Here is a 17523-nt window from a genome sequence, read left to right on the forward strand (position 1 = left end):
TAATGTTGGACCTCCAACTCAGAAACTTAGAGGAAAAAATGTCTATTGGATCTAATCAATCAAAATGAATGTTCATGTCATTTTCCTTGTATTTCATTTAAAAAACACAACGTTTTGAACCAAGAAATCCAGAGTTTCGAGTTTCATTGAAACCAGAAGCTCGGGCAGCAGCTGCCATCTGATTACGGGATGCCGGGGTGTGTGTGTGTAAGCTCGTGCGTGCACGGCTCTGTTACATCTTTGTATGAATTGCTCGTTGCAGAACAGAGACGGGCATTCCTTTTTGCCTTTATTGTGGAATCTCTGTGTAAAAACGACTACTAATAGTGCCTGTTACAATATAGAGAGCAATGGGAAGGACGTGATGATGAGTCTCCTGATCCATAAAAGTTATCATTTACATCCTTGTCTGTGAACCGATGACAGCTTCACAGCCCTTCACAAAAATGTGAAAAAATAGTAATTACAGATAGAAAAGCAGTAATTGGATTTCTGCTGATATGTCATTTAAAAATAAACTTTAGCCAATACTCAAATCAAATCTGATATTTAAATGTAGTTCAGACCTTAAACTTGAGTACTTGTAACACATAAAATTTAAAGAATGATGATGTACAAAGAACAGTATTTCAGTTGATGTAGGTCTGTTGATCCAGCCTAAAACTTCTAAATTATTTGTTTATAGGGCCAGTAATTACAGCTGATATAGACAGATTTCTGTAGCCAAAATATCAGAGTTAATTATCTGCAGAAATTTTCATATCTACTCGTGCAGATGATAAATTTTGTAAGCTTATCTGCCGATAATATCATGCTGATAATATCGGGCAAATCTAATTAGACAGAGAGCAGAATCACTACATATACTTTTTCTGGTTTATTAGTGATAATTCAGAGGAAATAAGTTATTTTAGTTAGTCCCTAGACATTTTATAAAAACTTATGTAGCCTTTAATAACAATAAACTGTTTCTGATTTTTGCCATGTATTTACTGTTCAGTGAAACCTTTTTTCTTTTGTTCATTTGGGAGTTCAAAGAATACTAAATTCACCAGTTTTGGGTGTCCAGGAGTCCCCCAAAAGGTGACGTCATTTCAAAACAAGTATTGATTTTGTTTGATTTTAGCTAGTATGTTAGTGAAATTCAAAATTCTGGTATTGTGACAACTCTGTTTCACACCAGTAGCCACTCTCATGCTTCTGCATAAAAAATTAGTTTAACTTTCACTATAATTTCTTTACTGTAGTTTGTTACAAGGTGAGAAAAACTGATGAACTGTTTTATTTCTACAGGCTTGTTGTGGATCAATGCCAGAACTTATTGCCTACCTCATTGCTTTGGTTCATCATGAAGTTACTACAGTTTTCTTTTTTTAAAGATCATTTCTAACTTTTATATTATGTCTCTGATCCACTTTAAATCTAACAAAATTGGTTACAAAAGGTTGGAAAGCTTTTAAAATCTCCTGGATTGTGTATTTTAATCAGTCTAACCGTACAAACTATGGCCTTTCACCACTTGATACTTTTCATGCTCATGAAACCCAAGCTATCAATGAAGTGCAACTGATGCAATAATTTTAGCTATGAGTCATGATGTTTTACATTAGTTGTACTGCGGAAATATTGGTCATTTACTTGGTTCTTACCTGCTCTCATCAATTACAGCCACCCCTGTTTCCATACAGAGAAAGAATTTCCCTATTTGTCTGAGAGCAGACACAAAGGTTTGGAAATACTTACTTGATAAATTGTTGAAAATTGCTTCTTTTCTTTTTTTACTTTTTCAACAGTGCGAGCTTTACCATTGGGTAGATCTGCTGGACCGCTTTGATGGCATTCTGTGTGATGCAGGCCAGACAGTGGAGAACATGTCATGGCTGCTGGTTTGTGACCGTCCGGACAACGGACAGCTCAAAGCCCTGCTTCTGGCAGTCCTAAACTTCACAGCCCTGCTAATTGAATATAGCTTCTCCAGGCACCTCTACAGTTCCATAGAGGTAGGCTTGAACTTGGGGCAGTCTCATTTCTTGGACTGCTATACTTGACAGTACATAGTTTTCATAGGAAAACGTGAAGCAGCTCACTAAATTTTCTTTTTTCTGTCAACTTCTTTTACAGCACTTAACCACCTTGTTAGCATCATGTGACATGCAGGTGGTCCTGTCTGTGCTGAATCTGCTCTATGTGTTCAGTAAACGCTCCAACTACATCACAAGACTGGGATCTGACAAAAGGACGCCTCTACTGGCCCGTCTGCAACACCTAGCTGAGGTTTAGTGAATGCAGTTGTTTTCTATTGCCGTAATTGTAGCTGTCCCTCAAGTGAAAGAGCTTTATTGTTAAGTTGTTTTGTTCTCTTCTGCAGAGCTGGGGAGGAAAGGAGAATGGCTTTGGTCTAGCTGAGTGCTGCAGGGATCTGCCTATGGGGGTAAGAATTTTACTGGATGAAGTTCACTGACTCTATATTGGTTATCTGTAGCTGTGGAATGGTTACTTTTATGTTTATTGAAATAACAATTATAGGTTATTTTCGACATGTCATGCACAAAAAGATACAAAGCCCAAGTGGGCGCAAAGATGCTACAGACAAAATTGACGACAGCAACTTTATGAGTAAAATTACAATTATACTTCCATACTTGTGATATACGTTTTAGAAAAGACTGATGGGATCTCACTTGAAAGCTTTAATTTACAAAGTAAGAACAACATATTAAATGTTAAACTCTCTTTTTTTGCCATGTTGCTCCTTTTGTTACGTGAGCAGAAATACCCTCCCAGTGCCACCACACTGCACTTTGAGTTCTATGCTGAACCAGGTCCTGAGGTCAAAGTGGAGAGGAAGGTACAGTCACTTACATTATTAATGGTGGGATTTTGTTATGAACATAAGTTACATTTCTGTCTGTGGCTCTTCTTAAACTTCTCTGAATTCTGTTTTTTCTCCAACAGACAAGTAGTAACACACTACATTATATTCACATCGAGCAGCTTGACAAGGTATTATTGGTTTTGTTATTTAAAGTAAAGTAAAGTCATACTTGATTAATTATTAATAGTACAATAATTATAATAATAATATATTATAATATAATAATAATAATCATTATTATTATTAATATTATTTTACAGTATATAATTAACAATGATGCTTTGGATTTTTCAACATACATATGGTGTTCTGTGTCTCAGATTTCAGAGAGCCCATCTGAGATCATGGAGTCGCTGACAGTGATGTACAACATCCCTAAAGACAAGCAAATCCTGCTGTTCACACATATTCGACTGGCCCATGGTTTCTCAAATCACAAGAAGAGGTTACAGGCTGTACAGGCTCGGCTGCATGCAATTTCTATACTGGGTGAGTGCAAGTTCTCTGCCAGATAAACTATGACTTTTTTTATCCTTGGTATAAACCCTGACATTTTTTTCTTTGCTTGCAGTGTATTCAAATGCACTTCAAGAGTCAGCCAACAGTATTTTGTATAACGGCTTGATAGAGGAGCTGGTGGATGTATTACAGATTACAGACAAACAGCTTGTGGTAAGAAAGCAATAAAAATCACCTTTTTTTTCTACTACTATCCTGCACTAGTGCTGTTTCTTCGTTTGGTTGATGTCTATGAATTTGTTCTTCAGGATATCAAGGCAGCCTCTTTGCGCACTTTAACTTCAATTGTTCATCTGGAGAGGACACCCAAGCTTTCAAACATCATCGACTGCACTGGCACTGCCTCTTACCATGGCTTTTTACCTGTGTTGGTGCGAAACTGTATCCAAGCAATGATCGGTGAGAATGGCCCCAGGTCTTTTTGTTCAAGTGTGATACATGAGGAAAGGGAACAGGTAATATTCAAAACTGTATCAACTTTTGATTTCTATTTTCTAGATCCTCTGATGGAACCCTACCCACACCAGTTTGCAACTGCACTCTTCTCATTCCTCTACCACTTGGCAAGTTACGATGCTGGAGGGGAAGCCCTTGTCTCCTGTGGTATGATGGAAGCACTTCTTAAGGTACATCCTTACTCAGCCAAAAAGTTGGTTTACCAATAATACGTTTTTAAAACTACTTAAGTCTATACTTTTATTATCCTTCACTTCATAGGTGATCAAGTTTTTAGGTGATGAGCAGGACCAGATCACTTTTGTGACACGTGCAGTGCGGGTTGTGGATCTCATCACCAACCTTGACATGGCTGCCTTTCAGTCCCACAGCGGCCTTTCCATTTTCATCTGCAGGCTGGAGGTTGGTTATGCTCTTTTTTCCACTGCTGTTGGCTTGGTAGCCTTCAGCTAAAGAGGCTGGCATTTTCTACCAGATCTCTGAACTCACTCATTCTCTCTTTCCTTGTAAATAACTTTGTGTATGTAGCATGAGGTGGACCTGTCGAGGAAAGAGTGCCCTTTTGTCATCAAGCCAAAGATTCAGAGGCCCAGTGCAGCTGTGGAGTCAGAAGACATGGACACAGACATGGAGAGTAAGTCACCGTTCGTTAGACCAATAAAGAGGTGAACCTGAGCAAAGTATTATCCTTAGTTCAAGTGTGTAACTGAAGCAGTAATAAATTGGTCAGTATTGCAAGGTTCCAAAGAATACTTCTGCTGTCTGGATAATTTACCATGTTGTATTTTCTCGAAGTGTCAGAAGTTGCCATGGAAAGCAGCCCTGGACCATCAACATCTTCTGGTCCCAGACCAGAGGCGGACCATCGAGCACAGAGCAGCACTGTCAACACACCACGTGCAGGTATGCTAGGGCAAACATGCAAAGAAAAAGATAAAGATTCCTTGATTTTCCTATGACATTGATCTGACACTTTGTCTCCTTAGGTATGCAGTGTATCCCCCAGCGGGCTGCTCTGTTGAAGTCGATGCTAAATTTCTTGAAGAAAGCCATCCAGGACCCTGCCTTTTCTGATGGTATCCGCCATGGTGAGACATTATCATCTTACCTAAGAACTTTATTATTATTTATTGAACAAAAATTAAAAAGGAAAGCTTTTTTTTAAAAATCCGTACAGTTAATTATGCAAATGTTTGATACTGAAATGTGTTTGTGCACCTTTTATCCCTTTACAGTAATGGATGGGTCCTTGCCTACCTCACTCAAGCACATCATCAGTAATGCAGAATACTATGGCCCTTCACTGTTCCTCCTAGGTGAGCTTGAAGTAGTGCTTAGGAAAGACTTCAAATTGTTATGACTCAGTTAACTGCATCTACCTAATGCCAATGTTTCTCACATAATTAACGATATTGGTTTCGGCTAATCATTTTTTTCTTTTCCCCTCCCCTTGTCTCGTTCCTTGGATTTATAGCAACGGAGGTTGTGACGGTGTTCGTATTCCAGGAGCCATCCTTGCTCTCCTCGCTGCAAGATAACGGTCTCACTGATGTCATGCTGCATGCCCTTCTAATCAAAGATGTGAGTTTTCAGCACAGATTTTATATGTACCTTTTCATTTACAGTGTGTTGTCTGAGACTGGTACACTTTGCTTTCAAATTCATGCCCACACACAAGGCACATGGCTGTTCACAGCAGTGTCTGTCATGTCTTTCTAAGGTGTCCCAAGTGTTGAGATTCTATACTGTCAAAATTGCTTTAACTAAAAGGGATCTGTCTGACTTAATTCTTTGGCCATGTGGTTCTGGTTCACCTTCTTATAATGACTAAGATAAAATAATGCCTCTCCACTGATGTACTTTTTAAATCATACTTAATTTTTTTCTTTTCCAGGTTCCTGCTACCCGTGAGGTGTTGGGTTCCCTCCCTAATGTGTTCAGTGCCCTGTGCTTGAATGCAAGAGGCCTGCACTCCTTCGTTCAGTGCCAGCCCTTTGAGCGCCTCTTTAAAGTGCTTTTGTCTCCAGACTACCTGCCTGCCATGCGCCGGCGTCGTAGCTCTGACCCATTAGGTGAGTTTTACTGTATGCGCTGTGTTATTTAGATCTTCGCCTGTTGGAATTTTTTTTGAGTGAATAACTTGGTGTGTATTTAACTTCAGGTGACACTGCTTCCAACTTAGGCAGTGCTGTGGATGAGCTAATGAGGCACCAGCCAACTTTAAAGACAGATGCTACTACTGCCATCATCAAGGTAGTCTGCTTAGATACTATTTGCTTGCTTTTCAAATGTCTTTGCAGGTTCAGTTAGATAATTAAAGCTGTGTTCATGTTACAGTTACTGGAGGAGATCTGCAACCTAGGACGAGCTCCTGAGTACATCTGTCAGAAACCGTCGATCCAGAAGGCAGATGGTACTGTGGCAGTGCCACCTGCACGTTCCAGTCATGCTGCTGAAGAAGCCTCCAGTGAGGATGAAGAGGAAGAAGAGGCCCTTCACACGTTCAGCCAGCAGCAGGGGGAACCAGAGAGCAACAGACAGTCAGTGCCACTTGAACTGTATGACGCTGAGTTCATAACACAATAGAATAGGACAATAAGTCATCACAGACATTGATTTCTTTTATAAAGTCAGTTAACAAAATTTCAGTGATTTTTAGCTTGTGGTTGTCATTATGATGATGTTTGAATTCTTGCAGGGTGGTGGGCACTGAGGAGCGGATCCCCATTCCTCTAATGGATTATATCCTGAATGTGGTAAGTGATCATCCTTTGTCAGTTTTAGTATTGTCTTGGGTATTTAGTGAAATACTTAAAATTTTTCTTTGTAGACTAATTTATCTACATTGCACTTATTTTTCAGATGAAGTTTGTGGAGTCTATACTAAGTAACAACACAACAGACGATCATTGTCAGGAGTTTGTGAACCAGAAGGGTCTGCTGCCTCTAGTCTCTATTCTGGGCTTGCCCAACTTGCCCATTGACTTCCCCACCTCTGCTGCCTGCCAAGCTGTAGCTGGTGTCTGCAAGTCAATTCTGGTAAAGAAATGTCACTTTAAAAAAAGATATTTAGCATTTTCCGCAAGAAGAATTTGCATTAACATAACTGTGATGTTAAACTAGCCTTCAATTTACTTGATATTGAAAAGAAAAACACATTAAAGAAGCTGTTATGGCTTACTTTCCCCTCTTTGAATTCTCCTATAGACTCTGTCACATGAGCCTAAGGTACTCCAGGAAGGACTATGCCAACTGGACAGTATCCTGACGTCTCTGGAGCCCCTTCATCGACCAATTGAGGTGCCTGGTGGCTCCGTGCTTCTCCGAGAATTGGCAAATGCAGGACATGTCACAGATGCCACATTGTCAGCCCGAGCCACACCACTGCTCCATGCTCTTACTGCAGCGCATGCCTACATTCTCATGTTTGTCCACACTTGCAGAGTAGGACAGGTAAATGTGAATGCCTGCTTGCTTCTTTAAAAGACAAAATATGCCCTTTTACACTGTTTTAGTCATCAAAATATAATTATAATTGCTACAATTTTGATCTTAGTTTGCCCTCTATGCTTTCTGGAAATATGTTATTATTAACTAGTTAAAGTAGTGAATACCTATGCAGGCAATTATTTTGCAGTAAATCTTGAACTACAGATATTACAGAGCTAAGACCTTATGAAGCTTTATGGAGCAATTTTTATTATGGGACAGAGCTCCACATATTCCACGTACTCCTGCTCATGATTTAATACTGTTAAGTTGACCATTAGTTGGTTATGGGCTTAAAAGAGAGATGTCATAGATAAAAATGGTAGAAGCAATAGGGTATTTCAAATAATTGGAAAGGCAATAGACCTAGAAATAGACAGTGAATTTATGAGCGGAAATAAAACTTGCTTGTTTACAGCTCCATAGGGCCATCTTTTCAATTCACAATTGCTACTACAATGTTTATCCATGCGTTATCCAACTTATTACAGATATAGAACAGACAGTACTTAATAAAACTGTTCTAATTGACACCAGGTTACAGTCAAAAGATCACAGAGTCTTTTGTTTTAGTTCTGTAAGGGGTTTCTGAGATGTGTGATAATATTTAAGAATAGATGAGAAACTCCACTTTTTTTGTCCTTTTTTTACACAGAGTGAGATCAGAGCAATCTCAGTAAACCAGTGGGGTTCTCAGCTTGGCTTGAGTGTTCTCAACAAGCTCAGTCAGCTGTACTGCTCTCTGGTTTGGGAGAGCACCGTGCTGCTGTCCCTTTGCACACCCAACAGGTAAAATCCCTTATCTTTCACCATCAATATTTTAACTCTAGACAGATTTAATCCTCTTTAACACTTCTTGCTTGCGTCCGCTAGTCTGCCTCCAGGTTGTGAGTTTGGCCAGGCTGACATGCAGAAACTGGTACCCAAAGAGGAGAAGCCTTCAAGCAGCAGCAGTGCAGCAGCTGCTGCCTCTGGCTCCAGGAAAACTGGTAATTTTAATTTTTGGTTTACTAACTTAAAACCCCTGTGACCTTTGAGCACCCTTCCACAACTTTGACATCCTTTTCATTTATTCAGTTGAGTCTGAGGCAGTGTCTGTGGATTCATCAGCTGGTGGACTGTTGGAAGGCATGGGTCTAGATGGTGACACCTTGGCTCCCATGGAGACAGATGAACCTACAGCCACAGACCCTAAGTCCAAGTCAAAACTCACCCCAGCTATGGCCACACGCATAAAACAGATAAAACCGCTACTCTCTGGTTTGTTGATTTATATGATACACATAGTTTGAGCATATGAGTCTGAGTTTTTGTTTGCACTTATCTGTTTGTTTGGGGGTTTTTTTTAGCTTCATCTAGATTAGGTCGGGCTTTGGCTGAGCTCTTTGGCCTGTTGGTGAAGTTGTGTGTGGGCTCCCCAGTGCGCCAACGCCGCTCACACCATGCTACAAGCACAGGCACTACCCCCACGCCTGCTGCCCGGGCCACTGCCTCTGCCCTCACTAAGCTCCTAACCAAGGGTCTGAGTTGGCAGCCCCCACCATACACACCAACCCCTCGGTTTAGGTAAGAGCAGACTAAATTTACCACCATTGTTAATGGATGTATTGAACAGTAGAGTTAATATAAACTGTTTTCTGATAGGCTGACTTTCTTCATCTGCTCTGTGGGCTTCACATCTCCCATGCTGTTTGATGAGAGGAAGTACCCATACCACCTTATGCTGCAAAAGTTCTTCTGCTCTGGGGGTCATGATGCCTTATTTGAGTAAGTTCCGTCTCGTGCAGGGATAAATAAAAAACAAGAAAAGAATTTGAGCTTTTATGTTCATCTATAATTTCTTAATGCACATGCTTGACACCAGTTTAATTGTTTGTGTTGTTTTTTTTCTTAGGACATTTAACTGGGCCCTGTCAATGGGTGGGAAGGTGCCTGTGTCCGAGGGTCTGGAGCATACAGATCTTCCAGATGGAACTGGAGAGTTCCTGGATGCCTGGTTAATGCTGGTGGAGAAGATGGTGAACCCTAGCACAGTGCTAGATTCACCTCACTCTCTGCCAGCTAAAATGCCTGGGGTCACCCCCACCATGCCACAGTTCAGCGCACTACGGTTCCTTATAGTCACCCAAAAGGTCAGTATCAATGAACTACAGAGTTAAAATGAGTCAGAAAGTGCATTTAGATAATACTTGTGTGTTTCTGTTTTGAATTAAGAAGGTTGATTATAAATTATCTGGACAAACTCATGGGTACACAATAGACAGGGAAATGGGAAGAAATGGGATGCAACAAAAATTGCCTCCTGCTCTCTTTAAAAAGATTTCTGTTATTGTTTCTGCATTTTAAAGAATCATGTAATTAAAAAAGGGTTCTAAAGTGCTACATGTGAATAGTTTTTGGGTCTAGGCTTTCAGTTAGATATATGCTGGTGTTTATGTTGTAACTAATTCACTCTTTTATCCAGGCTGCATTCAACTGCATCCGCAGCTTGTGGAATAGGAAGCCACTGAAGGTGTATGGAGGCAGGATGGCTGAATCCATGCTGGCCATCCTCTGCCACATCTTGAGAGGGGAACCTGTAATACAGGAGCGTCTGGCCAAGGAGAGAGAGGGCACAGTGCGCCCAGATGAAGAGACGACTTCCAGTGGTTCTTTGGGTCCCACTGTTGCCCCTGGTGCTTCCACAACATCTGGAGAGGCACCAGCAGCAGCAGGAACAACATCTGGAGGGCCAGCAAGCGGATCAGCTGAGGATTCAACCAACTCTACTCCCCGCCGTGAGCCCCAGGTCAACCAGGCTCAGCTGACACAGGTACATGGGAAAGCTGTGCCATTCTGGCACCTTTATGAATTTGAGTCTTTTTTTTTCCACTAACCAGCTGTGGTTTGTTTCAGCAGCCATCTAAGTATTAACTGTTGCCACAACAGTAAGAAGTTTTCACAGCACAGATTGACTGTATGATTGTAGAACTAGGGAGCCATCGAAACAGACAAAATGAAAGATGAAGGTTCTGTTTATTATTGTTCATTTTTCATATTTGACATGTGCTGAATCCTGGGCCACTGTTTGTTTTATAACAGGAAAGATTCAGAGTGAGACAGAGGCATGCACAGGCCCGCCAGCAGCAGCTCCAGCAGGTATAAGAGCCATCAGGGAGAAGGAAAGAAATGATAGAAAGATGAGTGAACGACCGAGTAAGGGATTGTGAAAAGGTGGAGAAATATGACTGATTTAACAGAAGTGGGAAGAGGATTTCAGACCAGATTTTTGGTGATGGTACCTTTTCTAAGGTTGATTATTATGATTGTGATGTGAAGGAAATGAGATTGATTGGGCCTTTGCAAGAGGGATTAGAAAGATTGTGTGCATTGTTATTTCAGAATTAAGACAAGAATAAAAAACTACAGAAAGTGTCTCATTTCATATTCATGTGCACTTTTTTCTGTCCCTCACCATTCATGACAGCATCAAGTTGCTATCTGCCTTGCAGTCTGCCTTTTTGCATTGTTTTCCCTTTTTTGTGACCATCTGTATTTAGTTTTGTAAAAGTAAGAATCTTTTTGTGTTCTTTTAGCTGATGGATATGGGTTTCTCAAGAGAGCATGCCATGGAGGCCCTACTCAACACCAGCACTATGGAGCAGGCCACTGAGTACCTGCTAACACACCCTCCACCACTTCTTGGTGGAGCAGTAAGGGTAAGGATTCAAAAACAAACAGTTATTTTTCATTTGTTACTACCTCGATTAGGTTTTCTGAATTGGACACTTTTGCCCTGTTTGATTTAGGACTTGACTATGTCTGAAGAGGATCAGATGATGAGGGCCATTGCCATGTCACTTGGACAAGAGGTCAGCATGGAGCAACGCTCCGACTCACCTGAGGTGCGTCATTCTCGCTATGTAATTTGGCAATATACTTAATCTATTGCAAGATAAAACAATATGAATTGATTGTTTGCATTCCAACTGAGCCACTGTTGACATTCATCGCTTATGTGTTTCAGGAGGCAGCACGCCGACGCGAGGAAGAAGATAGGAGAGCCAGGGAGAGAGCAGAAGAGGAGGAGGCCCGCTGCTTGGAGCGCTTCATGGAGGCAGAGCCACTGGACCCCAAGGAGCTGCATGCCTTCACTGACTCCATGCTGCCTGGCTGTTTCCATCTTCTTGATGAGCTTCCTGACACAGTGTACCGACTCTGTGACCTGCTGATGACTGCTATTAAGAGGAGTGGCCCAGAGTACAGAGATCTCCTCCTTGGCCAGGTTGTCCATCAGGTCAGTAATGATGCACTTGTCACTTGAATTACCCAACTTTATCACACCCAACCTTGAAAGAAGATGGGCAGTTGTAGGCTGTTAATAGTTTTATGGTTCAACAATGTTAAATTTTGACCACTAGATTCTTCAAAACATGAGGTTTTGATCACAATAGAAAGCATTGTATGAGTTTGATTGTGTCCATGATTTGTGTAGGTGTGGGACGCAGCAAATGTGCTGATCAGGGCAGCTGAGCCTCTGACTACCAGTGACACAAAGACTGTGTCTGAGTGGACAAGACAGATGGCCACTCTGCCCCAGGCTTCCAAGCTGGCAACACGAATTCTATTGCTCACACTGCTCTTTGAGGTACTAAAACACCTACCTAAAGTTGTACCCCAAAAGTGCTCCCTTGTGAATAACTTATTTAAATAATATTTGTTGCTGTTAACAATAATTTATTGTTTCTGCTTTGAAGGAGCTGAAGCTTTTTGGTGCCAGAGTGGTGCAAAACAGTGGGATTCTTGAATTGCTCATCAAACTGCTTGAGGTTGTACAGCCCTGTCTACAGGCTGCTAAGGAACAGAAAGACATCCAGACACCAAAGTGAGTTTTGCACAGCCTCACAAAAATATCTTTACCCCCCATACCTTCTTCTTATTTGACAGAAAATAACTTTTCCTACAGATGGATCACACCAGTACTGCTGATCATTGACTTCTATGAGAAGATGGCAGTTTCCTCAAAGCGCAGGGAACAAATGAACAAGGTAAAAGTTAGCTGTATAAAACTAAAGTACATATACTGACTTAAAGGTAACTATTGTAGAGTTGTATACTTAAATACATAAACAATTTACATGCACAGGCATAGACAAGTTTGTTGTGGGTCATTAGATGGCAGTTGGAAAAGGATTAAAAAACATTCCTACTTTCCTTATGTCACATTAAAAGCATCACAGTGCTATATTAATTTTGCACACTTAATGTGCTTTTTTCTATTTAACTCTGGGTTAAAGTATTGAGCTGTATTGAATTTTTTGATGCGAATAAACTGTGAATTGCATCGTGTAGTTTTATTTTTGGAATCTCTTATGTAAATTTAATGTATTCCTTCTTGATCTACTTGTAGTATCTGCAGCCCAATGGGAACAACTGGCGGTGGTTTGATGATCGCTCAGGCCGTTGGTGCAGTTACAGTGCATCAAACAATAGCACCATTGACTCTGCTTGGAGGGCTGGGGAGAGCAGTGTCCGCTTCACGGCAGGACGTCGGAGATACACCGTGCAGTTTAACACCATGGTGCAGGTACACAAACTTTGAAACATTTTACTACCTAAAACCACAATCAATCCAGTATTTAACAGAATTTCTTGTTGGTAAGTCATGTTTACTATTTGACTTAAAATCAATCTTTCATATAGGTAAATGAAGAGACTGGAAACAGGAGGCCAGTGATGTTGACCGTTCAGAGAGTTCCTCGCTTGCCAAAGCCGGCCAAGGCTGGTAGCATCACTGACTCTGAGAGAGAAGAGGGAGACAGGAGCAAAGTGGAGGAAACTCATTCTGACTTGGACTCAGTCTCTGCAGTGGAGATGAGTGTTCCAAAGGAGGAGTCCAGCCAGCTGAAGGAGACCACATCAGGCCCCTCTTCTTCTCTTGATTCTGACTGCGCAGACATAGTCATAGAGGGTCTGACTGAAGACATGACCACCGTTCTTATTCGAGCATGTGTCAGCATGATCAGTGTTCCTGTGGACCCAGACACCCTTCATGCCACATTGCGTCTTTGTTTGCGCCTTACGCGCAATCACCACTATGCTATGATGTTTGCGGAGCTGAAGAGCACACGGATGATTCTAGGGCTTACACAGAGCTCCGGCTTCAATGGCTTCACCCCTTTGGTCACACTGCTGTTCAGACACATCATAGAAGATCCGGCCACACTGCGGCACACCATGGAGAAGGTCAGTGTCTATTCCTGTGTTTTACTTAAGTTCACAGTACATGAAGGTGCTTTCAGCTAGATAAGTTGCTGAAGAAATTTATTTTTGTTATTTTTGTTGCCACTTAAGCAATTGAAATAATTTTAATTTGTGATATTCATTCCCCGAACAATCTGTTGCCAAAGGTGGTACGGTCGGCGGTGACAAGTGGAGCAGGGAGTACCACCTCTGGAGTGGTGTCAGGCAGCCTTGGTTCCAGAGAAATCAATTACATCCTTCGTGTCCTGGGCCCTGCAGCATGCCGTAACCCTGAATGTTTTGCTGAAACGGCAAGCAATTGTGTCCGCATCGCACTACCTGCTCCACGTGGAGCCGGCACAGGTAAGTGCAAGTTTTTGTAGGCAGATGTGGCTAATCACTGATAAGTCACTTAAACTTTAAAATTGCTGATGATCTAGTCATGTCTTAATCTTTTTCAGACAAATTAGCTTATACAAATTTTTTTTTCTCTAGCCTCTGATGATGAGTTTGAGAACCTTCGAATTAAGGGACCTAACGCTGTGCAGTTAGTGAAGACCACTCCTCTTAAACTGTCCCCCCTCCCACCCATCCCTGACACCATTAAAGAGGTCATCTATGACATGCTGAATGCTCTGGCTGCCTACCATGCTCCTGAAGAACGTAAGATGTCAAGCTCCTGTCTGCTATCTGTTTCAAGTTTTTTCAAGATTTTATGGGAAATGGTTAATGACCTTTGTTTCTGTGCATTTCAGCCGAGCGTCCAGAGGAGCGTGCAGCAGCCGTACCTGGAGGTCAGGACCTGTGCCAGATACTGCAAGATGTGGGCGATGACGTTTACCAGCAGTACAGACTCACCCGACAGGGCAGCGACTTTGACTCTCAGTCTGCATTCCATATCAATGTGAGTGACAATGACAAAGTTTTCTTTATAGAAACAAATTGTGTCATCACTGCAGCTAGAAGTAAAATTGTATCTCTTCCACTTAGACTCAAGTGTTTGCGGCTGATGGAGGTGTGGCAGAGTCTTCCCAGTCAGGCACACCACAAGGAGAAGGTGGGACTATCTGGCTGATTGTTGCTGTTTGTGTTGATTATATGTGACTGTGCAGAATTAGTCTAACTGTGTTGTCCTGACCTCAGCCTCCACACCTGAAGAGATGCGAGAGGAAAAGAAGGAACAGGAGGGAGAGAAGAGTACCAGCTCAGAGGAGAGCAAAGCAGCAAAAGTGAAAGCAAGCAAGCCTTTAATGCCTACTTCTACCATCCTGAGACTACTGGCTGAGCTGGTCCGCTCCTATGTTGGCATCGCCACATTAATCGCCTCCTACAGCTACACTGCAGGACAGTCTGAGCTTATTAAGGAGGTAGGTAGTTAAACAGAAAAGTGTCAGTATTCCACTCCTCATCACTGTCATGTTTTTTTTTTTTTCTTTCTTTTTTTTAATCTGAACCTCTTCCTACCTCCCTGTATCCTAACAGGATTGCAGTGTTCTTGCCTTCGTACTCGATCACTTGCTTCCCCACACCCAGAATTCAGAAGACAAGGACACCCCAGCTTTGGCCCGTCTCTTCCTAGCCAGCCTGGCAGCTGCTGGCACTGGCACTGATGCTCAGGTGGCCCTGGTCAATGAGGTGAAGGCTGCATTAAGTAGAGCACTAGCAATGGCAGAAGGTGCAGAGAAACATGCCAGGTAAGAAACAAGGAGTAAACTAATCTGTTATTTTGAGAAAGCTGTACAAAACCATTCATTGTTCTCATCTGTGGTCTTCATCTATGTTTTTCACAGGCTGCAGGCTGTGATGTGTATTATTAGCACAATCATGGAGTCCTGTCCCTCAACATCCAGTTTCTACAGTACAGCAGCAGCCAAGACGCAACATAATGGCATGAACAACATCATCAGACTCTTTCTTAAGAAAGGTCTGGTCAATGACTTGGCTCGTGTTCCCCATAGCTTGGATTTATCCAGGTAAAATATATCATATTGCCTTGAATTGACATTTTTTATTGAACTATAAAAAAATTGAATTTTTTGACTGGCTAGTTAGGGAAATCCTGTGGAGATTTTTTTTTACCTGGAAACAAATGTGAAATATTTTTTTCTGAGTTCTCCTTCTCATTTTGTGTCAGCCACAATTGGGATGCATTTTAATGTATTAAACAGCGGTCCTTAACCTTTTTTGTGCCATGGAGTAGTTTCATCAGGGTCTTTAGGGTCACATTGTGATTCTATTCGTTAAGCCATGTTCTGAGTCAAAATAGATCTAAAATCATTTGCTGGTCTGCACAGTCAGTCCAGAAAGTTCACACCCGTATTGTATCAGTACTCTGTATCGGCCAATACCAAACACCTTGGTATCGGAATCATATTAGCAAGGAAAAAATGGTATTGGAACATCCCTAGTTAAGCAACTTGTATCCTCTTTACTTTCTTTGTTGTACCATTGTAATTTTTTTTAAAATTATTATTATTTCTACATGTTTATCAGGGGAAGGGTGAAACAACTGTCTGGGATCAAGGATCTTTGCATGGCCATCCTTAGAGTAGTAGAAATTGACATGACAGTGTGACAAGTGTCCTGAATTGTTCTTTTTCAAGGTGTTTTTTACAGAAACACTTTTCTGTATAGAGTAAGTACTGAAGTTATGTTTCTTTTCATTATTGCTTTAGTCCCAACATGGCCAACACAGTGAATGCTGCCCTGAAGCCCCTAGAGACTCTGTCCCGCATTGTGAACCAGCCCAGCAGTCTGTTTGGAGGAAAAGGAGGCTCCAGCAAGAACAAGACTGAACATGACACAGTGGGTACTGCCAGAGACAGCAACAGCAACACTCAGGACCAAGGTATCCACTAGTCAGACAAGATTCTACAACACTGAAGATACAACAGGTCCTAATATTTTTGATACTAATGTGCTGTATCATTTTTCAGGAGAGTCTGGTGAGGCAGAGCCGGTGGAGGGCAATCATAGGGTGCAGGGAACAGACAGTGACCTGATGGATGGAGAAGCCGAGGGAGACACAGTGGTCATCGCTGGTCAGCCAGAGGTTCTTAGCACACAGGCTATGCAGGTGATTGACTTACAGTACACAATACTTAGATTGCATTCAAACACATTACCTTATGCACAATATATTAATGAAAATTTCTATGAAAGTAAAGAAATGGATTCACTTCATAGGTTTGACATCTATTTAGCTCAGTTTACATTGAATTTTCCTGTTTTTGTAGGTGGAAAATGAGCTTGTGGATCTGATTGATGAGCTGCTGGAAAGAGATGCTGGCACAGTCAACAGTACTATTATTGGTAAGCCACTACAAAAATTTGTATTATGACTGCATGGAAAGATGTTAAACAGGCAAGAAAAACACTAGGCTATTTCTCTACACAACCACTGACCTAACCACTTTCAATTAGATTGTTGCCAGATATTAAAAATAAAAGATGCATTTGTTGCAAAAGTAGTTACTTTAACAATTTAATAAAGTGTCCTTGTACTTTAAGGATTTCTAGATTTCATCTATATTTCATTCTAGAGTATAGCTACTCTTTGTTGCAAACTGGAAGGGTTTTACCATTTGTGAGTTTGTTTGTTTTTCCTGATCAGTGGGACGCAGTGGCGAAGATGAATCACAAGAGGATGTGTTGATGGACGAGGCCCCCTCCAACATAAGCCAAGCATCAACTCTTCAGGCCAACCGTGAAGGTTAAACATCTGAAAACAATGACCTGCTGTTTTCAATTAAATCCACCCCCCGATCTTAACCTTAGTTTTTGTCTTCTGTCAGACTCCATGAACATCCTGGAACCAGAGGATGAGGAGCACACACAGGAGGAAGATTCAAGTGGCAGCAACGATGATGAGGACAGCCAGGATGAAGAGGAGGAGGAGGAAGAGGAGGAGGAGGAGGATCAGGTAGAGATGAATGCAGAGAGGTTTTGCAACAAATCTTGAT

At 41.5% G+C, this 17523-nt stretch overlaps 1 protein-coding gene across 8 annotated transcripts in view; it reads left to right on the forward strand.

Moving 5' to 3' along the window:
* huwe1 (HECT, UBA and WWE domain containing E3 ubiquitin protein ligase 1) overlaps positions 1-17523 on the forward strand; it is a 41695-nt gene that overhangs the window by 8367 nt on the left and 15805 nt on the right. For 6 of the 8 annotated variants that reach the window (XM_041799236.1, XM_041799243.1, XM_041799241.1 and 3 more), the window contains 48 exons: positions 1794-2000; positions 2122-2274; positions 2369-2431; positions 2771-2848; positions 2956-3003; positions 3196-3364; positions 3447-3547; positions 3643-3793; positions 3893-4020; positions 4112-4252; positions 4379-4484; positions 4646-4753; positions 4837-4938; positions 5086-5166; positions 5325-5431; positions 5745-5922; positions 6012-6103; positions 6188-6408; positions 6549-6606; positions 6713-6889; positions 7058-7303; positions 7995-8128; positions 8213-8328; positions 8417-8599; positions 8689-8905; positions 8984-9106; positions 9234-9471; positions 9804-10151; positions 10915-11037; positions 11128-11223; positions 11346-11615; positions 11814-11966; positions 12076-12203; positions 12285-12366; positions 12729-12905; positions 13022-13564; positions 13729-13924; positions 14057-14224; positions 14317-14465; positions 14552-14618; positions 14705-14928; positions 15044-15255; positions 15352-15534; positions 16237-16409; positions 16498-16637; positions 16798-16873; positions 17175-17273; positions 17356-17483. In XM_041799236.1, the coding sequence (XP_041655170.1) occupies positions 1794-2000; positions 2122-2274; positions 2369-2431; positions 2771-2848; positions 2956-3003; positions 3196-3364; positions 3447-3547; positions 3643-3793; positions 3893-4020; positions 4112-4252; positions 4379-4484; positions 4646-4753; positions 4837-4938; positions 5086-5166; positions 5325-5431; positions 5745-5922; positions 6012-6103; positions 6188-6408; positions 6549-6606; positions 6713-6889; positions 7058-7303; positions 7995-8128; positions 8213-8328; positions 8417-8599; positions 8689-8905; positions 8984-9106; positions 9234-9471; positions 9804-10151; positions 10915-11037; positions 11128-11223; positions 11346-11615; positions 11814-11966; positions 12076-12203; positions 12285-12366; positions 12729-12905; positions 13022-13564; positions 13729-13924; positions 14057-14224; positions 14317-14465; positions 14552-14618; positions 14705-14928; positions 15044-15255; positions 15352-15534; positions 16237-16409; positions 16498-16637; positions 16798-16873; positions 17175-17273; positions 17356-17483 (7461 nt within the window). The remainder of the gene's footprint in view (positions 1-1793; positions 2001-2121; positions 2275-2368; positions 2432-2770; positions 2849-2955; positions 3004-3195; positions 3365-3446; positions 3548-3642; positions 3794-3892; positions 4021-4111; positions 4253-4378; positions 4485-4645; positions 4754-4836; positions 4939-5085; positions 5167-5324; positions 5432-5744; positions 5923-6011; positions 6104-6187; positions 6409-6548; positions 6607-6712; positions 6890-7057; positions 7304-7994; positions 8129-8212; positions 8329-8416; positions 8600-8688; positions 8906-8983; positions 9107-9233; positions 9472-9803; positions 10152-10914; positions 11038-11127; positions 11224-11345; positions 11616-11813; positions 11967-12075; positions 12204-12284; positions 12367-12728; positions 12906-13021; positions 13565-13728; positions 13925-14056; positions 14225-14316; positions 14466-14551; positions 14619-14704; positions 14929-15043; positions 15256-15351; positions 15535-16236; positions 16410-16497; positions 16638-16797; positions 16874-17174; positions 17274-17355; positions 17484-17523) is intronic. The other 2 variants (XM_041799239.1, XM_041799244.1) reach the window with 1 other exon arrangement.

Source organism: Cheilinus undulatus, linkage group 11 (assembly GCF_018320785.1).
Source record: "Cheilinus undulatus linkage group 11, ASM1832078v1, whole genome shotgun sequence".
In the NCBI taxonomy this organism is placed as follows: domain Eukaryota; kingdom Metazoa; phylum Chordata; class Actinopteri; order Labriformes; family Labridae; genus Cheilinus; species Cheilinus undulatus.